Below are 15,471 nucleotides of genomic sequence, written 5' to 3'. Positions count from 1 at the left end.
GTATTATATGCAACAGATTCCCAAGTGTAAAAAAATCCTAAAACTAAGGCTAACATATTGCATATCACCATCATATTTAAGTACTATTTAGAAGACCGTGACACTGAATACACAAATCTGATTTAGCGTCATAATTTCTTAGCTAAAGTTTTTTTAAACATATTTATTTTCTGTTTTCCTTACATTTCCTTTTTTTATCTCTAGATAAAAATTAACAAGAAATTTAAGACACAATGTAAATCTAAGATTTATTAATCACATATCAAAGCTACCTGCAGAATGAATCTCTGGAATAGAAGTTTCCACACAGCATTTGTCTGGAGTCAGATTATTTTAAATTGTACCTTGACTTTCAAATTCGATACTAGATGCATTTACCATAAACTAAATGAAAATATCACAAATGCAGATATTCTAACACAAAGACTTGTATGATTTTGTTTAGATTGTCAATGGTTGCTTCATCCAGATTTTCTTCAGTGTCATCCATGGTATGCCAGACTTCAGGGAAAGGAGATGCTATCAGATGCAAAATTGGAACACCTAGTAGGAAAGAACCAACTTGTAATTAAGTGCATATTTCAGCTAGAAAGTGTCATTTGGAAAGCAGAAGTCTGAGTGGGAGCTCTGTCCCGTCCATATAAAGACAGCTAGTAATTCATCATCTTCTGTGTTCTCCCTCATATCTTACCCTTGTACTCCAAACTCATTCATTCATTAAACAAATGTTCATTGATTCAGTAGGTAATTAGAAAACACCTACTATATACCAGTCCCTATCCTAGAAGTTGAGGTTTCATCAGTAAAGAGGCAAAGCCCTGGTCATATGGAGCTTACATTCCAGTAGAGAAAGAAGTAAGAAAACAAATATAAAAAATAATTTTAGAAAGTAATAAGGCTTATAAAAAATAATAAAATAAGGTGAGGAAATAGAGAATGACAGGAAGACAGCAAGGCCAAGAAAGAAGTATTTAAAGTCAGGAAAGGCCTCTGTGAGAAGCTAACATTTAACTGGAGACATGTAACAAAGGAGAAAGCAAGCTGTTCAAAAATCTGGGGAGAAGCATTCCAGGCAGCAGTATTAGCAAGTGCAAAGGTCCTGAGGTAGGTGTGCTTTGCCTGCTTGAGGAATAGCAAGGAGCCCAGTGTTTCTGGATCAGAGAAATTGAAAACAGATGTAGGGGGTGATGCTAGAGAGGGAGAACAGAGTCAGCGAATAGAGGCCTTTGCAGGCCATGGTAAAGGCTTTTGGTCTTATTCTACATGGCAGCAAGCCACTAGCGCTTTAAGCAGGGAAGGAACATAATTTGATTGACATTTTAAAAAGATAACTCATTCCTATATAAAGAATAGGAAAGCAAGGGCAAACACTGGAGACCAGTTGGGAGGCTACTGCAAGAGTCCTTGGTTTCATTTGAACTTCTGCCATGGACATCAAGAATATTGCTTCCTTATTAATCAGAAAACATTAGAGTTACACCAAGTGTAAGAATACAGTCTAACTCTACAAAAGTGAAGGCACAGTCAATGGAACATGGGCTTTCACAAATATTTTAGGTGCAGGAAAAAATATATAAAGGTGTCCTCAAGGATTTCAAATGACTTTCATGAACAAGTAGGAGCCATCCAATGATTGGTGGATGACTTTATAATTCAATTAATTAAATCTAATGATTCCTTACCCTTCTAGATTGTTGCAAAAGCACATAAAATAAAACAAATACAATAGGTTAAAATGCACATGTGCATGCACACATATATATACGCACACATTATTACCTCTTCTTAAAAATGGAATATGGTCATCCTGAATCATCCCTCCATAACCGTGACTCTGGAAATACCGTCTCTCCAAAGAATGAGCCTTGAGCAAACCTAATTCATGGAGTTCATGTTCTGCAGATGACAATCAGTAGATGAGTATCTATTTTATCTGATCAATACAAAGAATGCATAAAGAGTTTGAAATCTTAGCACATATGACCCTGGTGTTTAAAACATGCAGCAGTGAGCACATGACAATAAACATCTGGACTGAACACGGGTGTGTACATTTTGTAGCAGTTCTGGGGTGAGAAGGGTCACAGTCCAGCTTTATAGATGAGAACCTTCTTAGAGGCAGAATCTCAGGAATAATGGAGAGACGAAGGACGAGAGCCGGAAAAACTTGGGGAAAAACACACATAGATACTCAGAGATCCGAGATCCTGTATGAAGAATACCTTAAGAGGAGCTGTGGGGCTTGAAAGGGCAACACTCCAACAGAACAGGGGTGAAGCTCACTGAGTGGTCACTCTATGGAAGAGGGTTACCTGCTATGACCTGCATTAGTGGTTCTCAAAGTATGGTCTCTGACCAGGGGTATCAGCAACTTGTCAGAAATGCAAATTATCAGCAACTTGTCAGAAATGCAAATTATCCGGTCCCACTTCAGACCCATAGAACCAGAAACTCTGGGGATGGAGCCCAGCAGTGTGTGTTGTAACAAGCCCTCCAGGTGACATGCACTGTAGTCTGAGAACCGCTGGCCTGCATTCCAACATTTGTCCTCTTGCAACATAGAACCCATGTGTTACATACATATAACATGAGTTCTATGTTACAAGATGACAAAAGATCACAAGCAGAATATAAGACAACTGAATGAAATTTATCAGGGTAGCTGGGCTTTTTCTTTAAATTGCTAAATTTAAAGTGTAAAACTAGGTCAAATGGTAAACATACATGTGTAATATGTTAGGAACATGGAGAAAGCCCTTACCACCACCAAACAATATTCCCATCTGTTTATGGACACTTATAATTCTTTCACCTTAGGATACAACTTTTCTTTATACAATTAGATATGGTTTGAAGTATAACTACCACTAGGAAGGGGCAGCACAATGGGTTAAAAATACATTAAGGTGCAAGTTACCGATATAAATTCATTCTGGTAGAGGAAACAAGAAAAGTACACAAAATCCTTGAAAAAAGGCCAAACCAATTTTCTGAGGCTATCATCAAAGTAAGGCAAACATGCTAAAAGAGAGAGGCCCAAGAAGCTTAGATTAATAATACCATAATAGTAGTTCTTTCAAACTAGAGACTGAAATTTTCCAAAGATAAATACCTGAGGTTCAGGTAAAAGTTTCTTGTAATAGTCTAGATCTGCATATTGGCAGATTCTGAACTCATGGCAAAAGCATGAGTTGAGATAACAGTGCTTTTCCCACTGCTTAGAACTAAACTATCCTCCCTCCAAGGAGCGTGTGGCTGGTAAGGAATCTCGAGCCTGAAGTCCCTGCCTCAAAGGCAGGCTCCTGGCCTAGGCCGCGTCATAAAGGCCTGTCGCAATTTCATCTCCCCCTGATGCCCCTGGTGTTTTTGTTGTGCGTGTTGGGGGTGGGGTGGGGGTGTTTGTGCTTGGAAGAGGGGGAGAGGGAAGGTATGAAGGAAAGATGTTACCCGCTTTTCCTTCTCCAAGCCCCACGCGTCTCGCTTGAGCCATAGAGACCTTTGTTTCTTTGCCTGGGCTGACCTGGTCTGGCCTCTTCTACTCTCATTGATTTAACACTAAACCTTCTCTTGAAGGATCTTGGCTTTCTCTTGCATCCCAATCTCTTACTCTCTTGGAAAATAGGCAGAGATTGTACTAGGTTTAGAGGAAAAATCATATCTGGATAAGGCAGAAAACAGAAGGTGACAAAGGCAGGGATGGAAAGGAAATCAAAACTGGAGAATATCTTCTGGTATCCTTATAAAGAAACAACATTCATCATTAGCCAAGGCGCCTCACTTGGTCAAGTTTCCCCTAGAAATATATTCCATATGCTCCAAACAGGACTCTGGGAAAATGTTTTCAAACCACTTCTAGGGATATCCTAACATGAAATGTAGTATTTTATGCTTTCATATTAAAATGCAGTTTCAGGCAGGAAAATAAAGTGGGCCTACTGACAGAGATGAATAGAAACAATTAACTAATCCATAAAGCAAGGGGAAAAGCCAGTAAAGTATAGTATATATTCAAATTGTACACTTAAATCATAAATTTTGCATTTTAAAAGGTAGTGCTTGTCAGGAGAAAGAAACCCAGTTTGACTCTTTAATAACAGTGGTGCTTACCAATTGCTTGAAGTCTTTCAAACCATCGGGCAGAGTTTGGAAAAAAATTGGGAAATGTTGGGTTTGGAGCTCCAATTAAATCTAATAAGACCAATAAATCCTAAGGGAGAAAAAATATTGTTTAATCACTGTCACTAAAAACACATTTCATACTCATCAGTGTAAAAAACACCAATGAGTCAAAACTAACGGCATTTTAATAATTGAGACTAATCTAGGGAGCTGTATAAATAAACAAAAGGTTTAAGAGCATTGTAAGCTAACAGTTTTGGAGAACTTATTAAATCTCGCTTTACCATTAGTGTCTGGAATCCCAGAAGCATATCACTGAGGATAAATTAGAAAGAGGACATTTGGATAAGTATTTCATAGATTTAAAAAGAATACATTTAACTTTATTTTCAGATGGGAGTCCAAGCCTGTCTGATCTTCTAGTCTCTAATTTGCCATTTTATCCTTTGTAATGACACAACCACCTATAGCAGAATTTTTAGTAACTATTTATTCCTCAAAGCAGCATATGAGAAAAATTCCTTGACCAGGAGCTATAGGACCTGATGTCTCTGGCTCTGCATTTCCTTTTCTATAAACCAGAAGCTCAAACTTGCTGATCTCTAAAGGTCCCTTCTGGTTATACGCTCTACAGTTAAACCAGTGTTCCTTAACTTGTTTGAGCCAGAAAACATCAGCAGGCTTGAGGGCTCCCTGAGGACCGCCCACCCCACCCCCACCCCAGATTAAGAATGCCTGATTTATAATAAGTGGGATAATGGTAAATATCTAGCGTAGATCCTGACACATGGTAGATAAATATTTGCAGAGTCTATGATTCTAAAGATATAGTATCTCTTAACCCATGAATGGTGATTAAATATATTCACTGGGGGGAAATAGGCTTGCTTGAAATCGGAATATATTTAGTGGATGGAGAGATTGACAACGTGGGATGTGTCAGAGTGACAGAGGACATTTAACTTGGCCATGTGGACTCGGAGGCAGAAGGTAGGTGACAGGGCAAAGGACTGGGATGGGTCGAGTGGTTAGGAATGGGCTTCCGTTCCCAGACAGGGTGAGGGCCAGGGATGCACTAGGGCGTGGGGCAGAATGGAGCCTCAAGGGCGGCACGAGGTCCCAAGCTGGGGTCAGTGAAGACTCAAGGCCGAGTGGAGGTCAATATAGGAAGAAAATCAGAGTAAGGAAAGAATTCAAGGATGGGGTGAGGGGCAGGGGATGGGGTGTGGGCCCAGGAATGGGGATGAAAATGGGGTACCATGTGTTGCACCCATTACTTGGTAATAAGAGCATCAGAATCAACCGCATCAGAATCAACACATCAAAGTGTCACATACACACGTGGAGTCATTATAACACGTTGACGCCACTGAGGAAATTCTTCTTTGCCATCCTCATGCCATCTCCCACTCTGGCTCCATTTCCCGAGGTCCCCACCTCCTCGGGCCTTAGGCCTCGAAGAAGGGGTGCTCTCTCCAGCTCCACGCGGCTCCGTGGGAATGTACTCCCACTGGCCGAACTGACTCTGATGTCTCCTGAATCTGATGCTTTACATCCTTTTATTTAAACTGTTATTACATTTTTGAAAACTTTAACAGAATTAAAATTTTTTAAATTTACAATGCAAATTTTCCTATCATTTTCATGAAATATTTTAATCAAACTCAAAAGTAACTGCTAAGCCAGAATCATTCTTTTTAGCTCTGGGATTCCTCAAAAACTCAAATGCCTGCCAAGGAATGTTCTATTCTAAACACTGTGCTCCAAGGATGCTGTGGCATTTTTACGTCTTTAATTGGCTTTGGCTTCCCTCGAGGCAGCGCCTGCTGCCATAGGACCCGGGACCCACCCGGACTAACCATGCCGTGCAGCTGGTTGGTGACTCTCGCTCCGGGTGGGTGTGGGGTCGATGCCATCTTCGGAGCTAAGTGCCGAGACCCATACAGAGAGTCCTGAGGAGACCAGTGAAGAAAAGCTTCTTCCCCATCAAAGAAAATGAGCTGGAGTGACAGATCCAGCTTGGAGTCGGAAACGTTCTGGTAAAAAGAACAGCGAAAAGATAGCAAAGTGACTGATCGAAAACAGCACATTTCCCCACTAACCGGAAAGAAGGCAGCTAAGCCACAAAGACAGAAAAGATTGCAAAGCTAGTAAAGATATGCCACAATTTATTTTGCACCACTTCCTCTCTGAAAATCATCACACCTCTCACCATCTTCCCCCATATACATCTCACCTTCTCCCACTCCCCCTGAAAATAGAAGCTGTGCTTTTTTTGTAACTCTCCAGCGGACTTTGAAAGGTCGTTCCTGCTCCGGAGTTCACCCGAGGTCAGCTGGCTTCTCCCTGTGCCTAACCCCGAGCCTCTCCCTCCCTGCCACAGACGCGGAGCCACGGCCACTCGCCGGGAAATGAACCAAATGCTCATCTCCACGTCAGAGTGCATCCCAGGAAACCCAACCTGAACAACTACAAATCTTTTTTGCTTCTCATCACATGATCTGTGTGCAATTTTATTTTTTTTAGTGAGTCTAGGTTCAAGGATCTGCCCTAGGAATGCACCGAGGTCACCAAGAGTAATAACTGCAGTCTCTCCCCCTGAAGGAGCCTACACTTCAGTTGGGGTAGGAAAGATAAAACAAACACATGAGCATGGGAAAATGTGCCGAGGGTCACAGGCATAAAATAAATCTCATCTGGGAATGAACAGAATGAGAGGTTGAATCCCTGGGGTGTCAAAGAAGGCTTCATGCAAGAGACAGTATTTCAAGAGAACTTAGAAGTGTGAGTAGGGTTCTGATCGATTTCTTACTTCCCACTGGTTCAATTTCTCCAGAAAAATATTCTGTCATCTCCCACAAGAATACAGGTGGGGTACTCACGTATCTGCCAGGTGTGGGGTGGAACCTACGTATCTAAGTGCTCCTTATATTTAACATCACTCTCCTTCCCAGCCCCCTGCCTCACTTCGCCTTCCTCACTATCTGTGAGGCCTGATACCTAATCACCAGTGTGAACATAGTTGGTGAATTATCTGCAGTCTCACTTTTCAGGTTAGTCCTGCTGGTACCCTAACTCCCAGAATCCTTCAACCCTACTGCAATCCCTAATCTATTGAATCGTTTATCTTCTCAGAGTCCTTTGCCCCATGATGTCCTCACTTCACCCCATATTCAACTTAAATTCCAGAGTCAATCATTCTAATCACTCCCTTGAAATCACACTCAACTCCCTCGCTTCTCTCTGCCTTGGTCAGACTCACACGGCAAAAACATGACCTCAAGTCACCCACTGCCTCCTATGTGCCTGCACTTGTGCAGCTGAGCCCGGCGGGGGGAAATATACAGCCATTTGCTCTCGCCGCCTCACTCAAGTGCTGGGGGGATGTGCTACCAGTGGACCAAACTGAACCTGACGTTTCCTTAATCTGTTACTGATACGCCTCCTCCTCTTCTCTCTCTCAGGATATTAGAAACTGTGTCCTTTAAGTTATCTTCTGCTCCTTGTACTCTATTTCCTCCGGGTTCATTTTTCAATTTGTATTATTTGTATTTTTTTGCTTTCTTTCATGCTGGAGACTGTCCTCAAATGTCTGGTCATCCTTTGTGTCCATTCATATTCAAGAAAAAGGTACTGTGACACTGATCAGAGACGCATGTGGTTGGCTTCACTGCAGGGCAATCTGGGGCCCAGTTGGTGTTTTCACTGAGATGGTTCATAGTCTCCAGAGAAGGATCCTGCCGTTTCCTATCAGCTGGGTATAAGCTGGCTGCTGGCTTTCTTACGCTAGAAGTGGGGAAAAGGCTGGGACCTCACTGTTCAGCGTGCAGACTTTCACTTCATCTCCTTGATTTCCATGAGGCACCTCACTACTGTCCTCCTTGATATCTGCTGTCCCCATGTCCAGAGCCTCCCTGGTTCAATTTCTCCAGAAAAATATTCTGTCATCTCCTGCAAGAATACAGGTGGGGTACTCACCTATCTGCCAGGTGTGAGGTGGAACCTACGTATCTAAGTGCTCCTTATATTTAACATCACTCTCCTTCCCAGCCCCCTGCCTCACTTCGCCTTCCTCACTGTGTGGCCTGATCTGTGAAGGTCTTCCAGTCCTTCTTTATGGCAATGCAATAAATACCTAATCACCAGTGTCAACATAGTTGGTGAATTATCTGCAGTCTCCCCACCTAAGGCTATCTCGGTTAATGCCACATGACAAGGTGTGAAAAACCACCCTAAACTCAGTGCCTTAACCAACCACGTGTCCTCCTGGCTTTGTAGGTTAGCTGAGGTACCACTGATCTGGGCCAGGTTTAGCCAGATCAGGAGCTCTGCTTCACTGCAGTCATCAAGGCTGGCTCTGCTCCAGGCATCCCTTACCCTCCTCCAGGGCCTGGCAGGCTAGCCAGGGCATGCCCTTTTCCTGGTGATGGCAAAGGCAAAAGGGAGCAAGCCCATTGCACAAGCACATTTCTGGCCCCTGCTTGTTGCACATCTACAAACATCACATTGGCCAAGACAAATCAAATAACCAAGTCCAGAGTGAAGGAATGATGAGGTGCCACCCGCTACAGGGAGGGCACAGCAAAGCTATAAGGCAAGCGATGTGAATGTATAATTAAAGTCTTATCACTGGAGGGGGGAGGGCTGCAAAGAGTTGTGACAACCATCCAGTCCTCTCCCAGGTCACATTCCGTCACTGCCTACCCAATCCGTGACAGCTGGAGAACTTAAAACAACTCCTTCCTTCAGATTCAGTTAAAGTACAACTTGGAAGAATAAATCTGATACTCTCAATGTTTGTATCCAAAACTAGCCCCTTTTTTGAAAACTGTCCACCTCACTGTTTATCTCTATTAGTAAGGATAGTTAAGAGAATGTATATGTGTGTCTTTTGTTTTGTTGTGTTTTAATCTTCACCTGAGGATATTTTTTCCATTTGATTTTTTAGAGAGAGTGGAGGGGATGGAGGGGGGGAGAGAGAGAAACATTGATGTGTCACATTGATTGGTTGCCTCCACCCACACCCTGACCAGGGCTGGGGATCAAGCCTGCAACTGAGGTGTGCCCTTGACCAGGAATCGAACCTGGGACCCTTCGATCTATGAGACGATGCTCCAACCACTGAGAGCAACAAGCCAGGGCTGTAGGTGTGTTTTTTAATGGGGATCCCTACCCAGCAACTCATTCAGCCCTTTCTACTAAAAGCAGGTATGAGCTACATGGAGAAGGTAAAGGAGCTCCCCCAGAAAAAAAACAGCCACTACACAGCCTGTGCCTTTAAGTCATACTTCATTTCACTTCATGTTCTTACACTAGGATGCAAATATGAAAGGTTTGACTGTGGCCTCAGCTTCTGAACTCCCTCACCCAATCGCTGGGGGAGAGGGCGAGTGAGAAGCTGGGTGGAGCAGGGGACAAAGCCATCATAGAAGGTTCAGAAAACAAAATGAAACGAAAACACTGAAAAGGATACCGAGAGGTTATACACAATTCTTGCTTTCTTCAAGTTCCGCATATCCAGCAAAAATAGAACCAAATATCTCTATTACTTCCATTACAAGATAAACCTTTTAGTTCTTTACTCCATTGTACCAAAGGCCGGCCCCTTCATAAAGCCCTGAGGGGAGAAAGAGGCATCCGATGCCTGCAAACAAAGCTTTTTGTTTTTGCTTTGTTGTGTTTACTTGGTTATGAGTGATATCTGAACAAAATGTCTTCATCTAGTTTAGCACTTTTTCCCAATATACCCTTAAGGACACAGTGACTGAAATAACATCTGAGAGTCCCAGAAGTATTCTGAGCTGAGAACACAACAAAAGCCCTGCTATGCTACATAAAATTGAGCCGAGATTCACAGATGATAACAATAATGCATTTCTGCTTCGCGCTTTTCATCTCGATATGCCTGAAGCACTCACTCTTGAGAGCCACCCTCTCTCAGATCAGAAGGTTGGGATGTTCGTGGCTCCGTAAACAAGAAGAAATAAACAGGGTGCTCAGACATATGCCTGTATCAACCTTCCACAGTCTTTGATTTTCACAAAGAAATGTTGCCCTTCATTTCATGTGTATCCAAAACTAAGAAATCGGGTGCCAATTAATGAATTCACTGCCAGGTAGCTTAGGCTTATTGCCCGTGGCTGACATTTCAAATAATGTAACCTTCCAATTAACATTCACTCAAACTCATCCATTTTGCAAACAATTAATACAAAATGCACTGAAAGCTTACATTTCTAAATGTCCTTCTCACTCCCCCAAGGATTCTAGAATTCACTCTGAGTTACTGCTAATGTGTTTTATGCCAGGAATCTACAAGAAAGAAACGGATACCTTCAAGGAAAGGAGTTGCTTGTCTAAGGCACGAGCAAGTTCCAACATCATCGCGCATGGCACGGCTGAATCGGTGGCTCCCACAAACACCCTGTTGTCCCAGTGGGGAAAATACTTGGAGTCGTAGTGACAGGCAAGGACTAAGTGTCGTTTAGCAGTGGGATTGAGGGTGCTGATGATATTTGAGAAAGACCGATACCCGTAGGGTGTCTGACTCAAGAAGGTGTCTACTTCCAAGACCCAGTCAGCTTGAAGTCTCTGAATTCTCTTCATGATGTGCTGCTCAAAACAAAAGACAAAATTGCAGATCAAGACAGGTTTCATTTGTTTGGTATGTTTTAAATTTTTATGTGCCTTTCAAGTTAACAATGCAATACCTGCTTATTGAATTAATAGCAAGGATGCGTAAAGGAAAAGCTAATCTTCTCCCCCTCCCCCCAAAATCCCCCTGCCAATTGTTAATATTATTAATGTTAATAGTCTGATGTATATCTTCTCTTTGTTTATACAAACATATACTAGCACACAAACACATATATTTAGCAGAGGGGGTATGTTTTTATAGGAATAGAATCCTACTCTTCTTACTTAACAGTCTAACATGGACATTTCTACATGTCAGGAGATAGAGATCCAGTTCAGTATGTATCAAAGTCCACTTTCAACTTTTCTAGGGGGCTAAGAAGGCAGGTTTGAGAAATCAGATATACCAGGGGCCTACAGGTCTCAACTTCCACTCTAAGCTCTTCGAGAGCAAGCACTGCACATGGTAGCTCCTTTGGTCCCCAGTGCATAGCATGTGCCCCAACAAATACTTCACAGTGTAATGAACACTAACAAAAGATACTGATGTTCACCCGCTAAGGATAATATAAAGAGAGTCCCACAATAAGGGGATGGTTGGGGGATATTTGAGGTCCTGCCCAATCTAAGACTCAATAAGCAACTCTGAACCATAGTGACTACCAAGCAGCTTTCCTTCTGCATTCAAAGAGGGTCCAGACCTTCTTCTGTACCTGCTGGGGAAAATAAACCTCTCTCTCCTGGTTACCTTAGGCCTTATGAGCAACACGGTAAACGACAGGAGAAAGTAGCAGATAGAAAAGAAACTCCAGCTCGGACACCAGAAGGGTTTTCTGTTCCACTTGCCCTTTCCTGCCTTTACTTTCCCTTTGCCTCATTTTTCTCACTGGGTTCCATTTACTTTACTTTGAAATATTGTAAGTTGCCTTAAAGGGTTTTTTTTTAAGTCAAGTGACAAAACTAACCATCCACGTAACCGGCAATTTGTTGCACAATTCATATCAGCGGGGATGGACCTGGAGGTGATAAACAAATTACGTAGTAACTGGAAAAGAATGGGAGATTTTTTTTTTTTTCCTCCCAAGGAAATACACAATTTTCTAGCCTCGCCAAGTCTTGTGTGGCCTCCTGCCCTAGCTAATGTGACATGACACGTAGGCAAGGGCCTTGGAACGCCTGTGGCAGGAAGCTTCCAGGAAGAGAGCTAACCGGGGCCGGGGGAGGGGGGGGACAGTGACTCTGTGGCCAATCCTGCAAAAGCCAAATAAACACACAACCCTCCAGCTATCTGCTTCCTGCTTTCTGTCATGAGGTGGGCTTCGGCCTACCCAGCACGTATACACAGTACCTTACCTTTGTCTGTTACAGGTTGACAAGTTGTCTTTTCATATAAATAAATAAAAAATGTTTAGGACCTTGTTGAAATCATCATTTATATCTCGTTTATTTTTGTTATTTCCATAATTCTTAGTATTGATCTTTGCTCACCGTCAGATATCAGTAAATATGGATCAAGTATAATTAATAAATTATTTTTTCTTCTTTTAATTGATTTTTTAATTGTTATTCTCAGTGAGAATATGTAAAATTATATGACATAGAACATTAGTAGTCTGAATAGAGAGAAAGCACTATGCCTCTAAGACAAGCTTTATACAGAATATGAAAATAAGTTATCTCCAGGCTTGGGAGAAAACTTTTTTTCCATAAAAGGGGTAATCTAAAAAAAAAAAAAAAGGCATGTTTTCCAGAACATCTGGTATCCAGATGATGAACTGCTCCATAAAATGTCTTCAGCACCAATAGCTGCCTGCAAGCTTACAAAATGAATTGGGATTAAAAAATACATATCGGTTAGCTTTGCTCAGCTGAAGTCTCACACAAAAACTTGTTTCTCAACTACTAAACTGGTTGTGATAATTCCTGATATCTATGTTGACACTAAAATCCTCAAAAGCATCAGCAAATGCCCCAGGAAGAATTCTCTCTAAAGCAATCCTTTTTATTCCGTATAAATATTTTTTATTTGCCTTAGCAACTAATTTCCTTGTAAACAATCATATTGGCTGCATAATCTAGTGACATCACCAATATCTCTCATTGTTGTGCTTTTGGCTTTCAGAGTTCATCTGCAAACTCCCACTGCAATTCTGTAGAGTAGGCTGCAAACACTACTGCTCAGCTCACCAGAACGCCCGAGGCAGGAATGGTAGTGCTTGGCTGTGGGAAGGAGTCTAACGCTGCTCTGCTTCCCTGGCTCTGGGCAGCAAAAGCCTGGGCCCATCAGCCATGCTAAAGTGCAATTTAGAAGGTAAGCTGTATTTTAATTATTATACACCCATTTTTTAAAATGAGGAAGAGAGAAAAAGGGAAAAGAGAGAGGAATAGATGGAGACAGAGAGAAGGGAAGGGGAAGATACACAGAGGCTGAGTAAAGAGAGAAAGAAAAGGATCCAAAGAAGTGGAGACCAGGAGAGAGATGGGGTTGGAGAGAGAAAAAAGATAAAGGGAAATATGACATTCTACTTCCGGTGGGTGAGGAGGCCACCAAGGAGGTGGGGGAGATTTTAGGTTAACATTAGCGCATGATCCTGGGTTGAATTTAATCCCATTTATATTCTCTTTTCCAGGTTCTGGAAACAATGACATTAGTAGAGCAGGTCTGTTTGGAGGAAGCAGATTCTGCTAAAGAAGCCTGTACCTTTCAGCTTCTCAGATGCACTGAGCATTTATAGGGGACTTGGACCCTGAAATTTCCAGCTTGCCTTTTTTAGACAAAGTTTCTGGCTTGCTCCTTAAAGAGACTTTGTCATCTTGGTTTTTAAATTTATATTTTTTTCCTATCTCAGCTAGAGATCACTGAAATAACCCTGAAGTTTAATGCTTTCAAATTATTTATTTAACAAATAAAGTATCTTCCCAAATATAGTATTATAAAAACCCAACAGGCAGTTCTAGGCTGATTGATCAGAGATGATGAAAATGCAGACTATGGGATACTGTCCACATATTACTCTCTGAAAGGGAATCCATAGCAATGCACATCATTGTTAATGTCAAAAGTTAATTCACTAATTTTATATCTAGTCTACATTTTTTTAGATTTGACAGTCCTGCCTAGTTACAACCCCGAAACTATATAAACTATAAAAAATCTAATCTAGGGCTAACAAAGGCCTTAGAAGAAAAAATAAATTTCCACCATTCTTGTTTAAAATTAATTCTGAGTGAAAGGTACTAATTCACATTAAGGTCCTTAGTCTAGTTCCCTCAAATGTCATCCACCTCATCTTCAAAAGTGGAAAACTATCTTTCACAGCTTAGGGGACAGCTCTCTAAAAACTCGTGGTGGCTTTCTTCTCAAAAACTTATAAAAGTGAATCTCTTGAGTGAGATTTCTAACACAAGCACCCTGTTAGAGTTACTGCCACGTCAGCCAGACCATGCACAGGCAGGCCAGCAGCAGGGTGCCCAGCACATTCTGAAATATTGTCAACAAATTCCTCACTTGCCACCACCCTCACATGACATAGAAAATGCTAGAGATTCAGTAACACTTTTAAACGAATATGTATTTTTAGTCACAACAGTATCTATGTATATTATTTGTGCCATATATTCTGTTAAAGCTAAATAAAGAACAAAATAGCAATAGTTGTTGTGTTCATGGACTTCTAGAGGTCACAGGCAAGGAACCTCAGATATGTATATATGTTTCTGGGTATAAACGGTCTTCTGAGTAAATGGTATGGGGAAATGAAAAAGGTTGAATTGAGTATTATAGACCCAGATTTTTTTCTAATGAGGAACCGAGAATTTTGGAAAGCCCCAGTAAGTGCCCTGAGCTTCTTTTAAGAAACTGCTTTGGAGTGTCATTAAAACAAGAGGTATGTGCTTCATTCCCCAGCTCCAGCATGAGAAGACCCAGAGCTAGAGACATTTGTGAGCACACACCACAGAGCGGGTTCCCCCGGCATCCACTCTCCAGTGATAAGATGGGGAAGTCAAGCAGGCCAGTTTGGGTCCAGATTCTGGCCTCATCACTAGTAAGTCTATAACCTTAAGCAAATTAGTTCAGGTCTTGTTAAGTCTGTAGCACTGGGCTAATAACAGCACTGTCATCCAGTCAATGAACTCCATATAGTACCTGACCTCAGAACAGTGGTTGGTGAAAGTCCACCATCATTCTTACTACTTTCTCTGCCTAAAAGGTAGAAAGAGCTAGTTAAGGTGCTCTTTGGGTCTCCCCCACCTAATTTCTTAGGGGAAGCAGGAGCTGTTTGGATGGAAAGCAAGAGGTTAATGGAGTAACAAGTGGCTGTCTGGACTAGACTTGAGGGGCAGAAGCCACATAGCAGGTCAAACAGTGGCTGGCCCAACAGCTGTGCCACCGGCCTTGCAGGTGTTACTCTGTCACAGCACTGGCGACTGAAGAGTTAGGCAGGTGGAATACTCTCAGAGGATGTGATGGGCCAGTAGTCTGTCCCATTGCTTCTCAAGCTGCCCCTTAAAATGAGGCTAGTTTGGGGGGGGGAGTCATTCAGAGGTGAGGGCACTAAGAAAGCAAGGAGGCATTCAAGGTCTAGCCCAGCTCATGGCTTTCTCTACCTTCCAGGGCAGTGTCTTTCAAACTGCAGCGGTAACATCAATGGGTCTTGAAATCAGTTCGGTGGGCCATTATCTTTATGTCTGTGTATATAACATGTTTACATATTT

General features: G+C 42.0%; 1 protein-coding gene across 5 annotated transcripts in view; it reads right to left on the bottom strand.

Annotated features, from left to right (window-relative positions):
* Positions 1-234: 234 nt before the first annotated feature.
* The window catches only part of QPCT (glutaminyl-peptide cyclotransferase), a 38,333-nt gene continuing 23,096 nt past the window's right edge, over positions 235-15,471 (bottom strand). For 4 of the 5 annotated variants that reach the window (XM_016218954.2, XM_016218949.2, XM_016218950.2 and 1 more), the window contains exons 4-8: positions 10,453-10,731; positions 5,979-6,155; positions 4,108-4,207; positions 1,780-1,896; positions 235-543 (exon numbers count right to left, since the gene is read on the bottom strand). In XM_016218954.2, the coding sequence (XP_016074440.1) occupies positions 398-543; positions 1,780-1,896; positions 4,108-4,207; positions 5,979-6,155; positions 10,453-10,731 (819 nt within the window). In that variant the 3' untranslated portion in view covers positions 235-397. Of the gene's footprint in view, positions 544-1,779; positions 1,934-4,107; positions 4,208-5,978; positions 6,156-10,452; positions 10,732-15,471 lie in introns of those variants that run through there. The other variant, XM_087823478.1, reaches the window with a different exon arrangement.

This window comes from Miniopterus natalensis, chromosome 13 (assembly GCF_054644295.1).
Source record: "Miniopterus natalensis isolate mMinNat1 chromosome 13, mMinNat1.hap1, whole genome shotgun sequence".
NCBI lineage: Eukaryota > Metazoa > Chordata > Mammalia > Chiroptera > Miniopteridae > Miniopterus > Miniopterus natalensis.
This window is presented reverse-complemented; position numbering and strand designations above follow the sequence as displayed.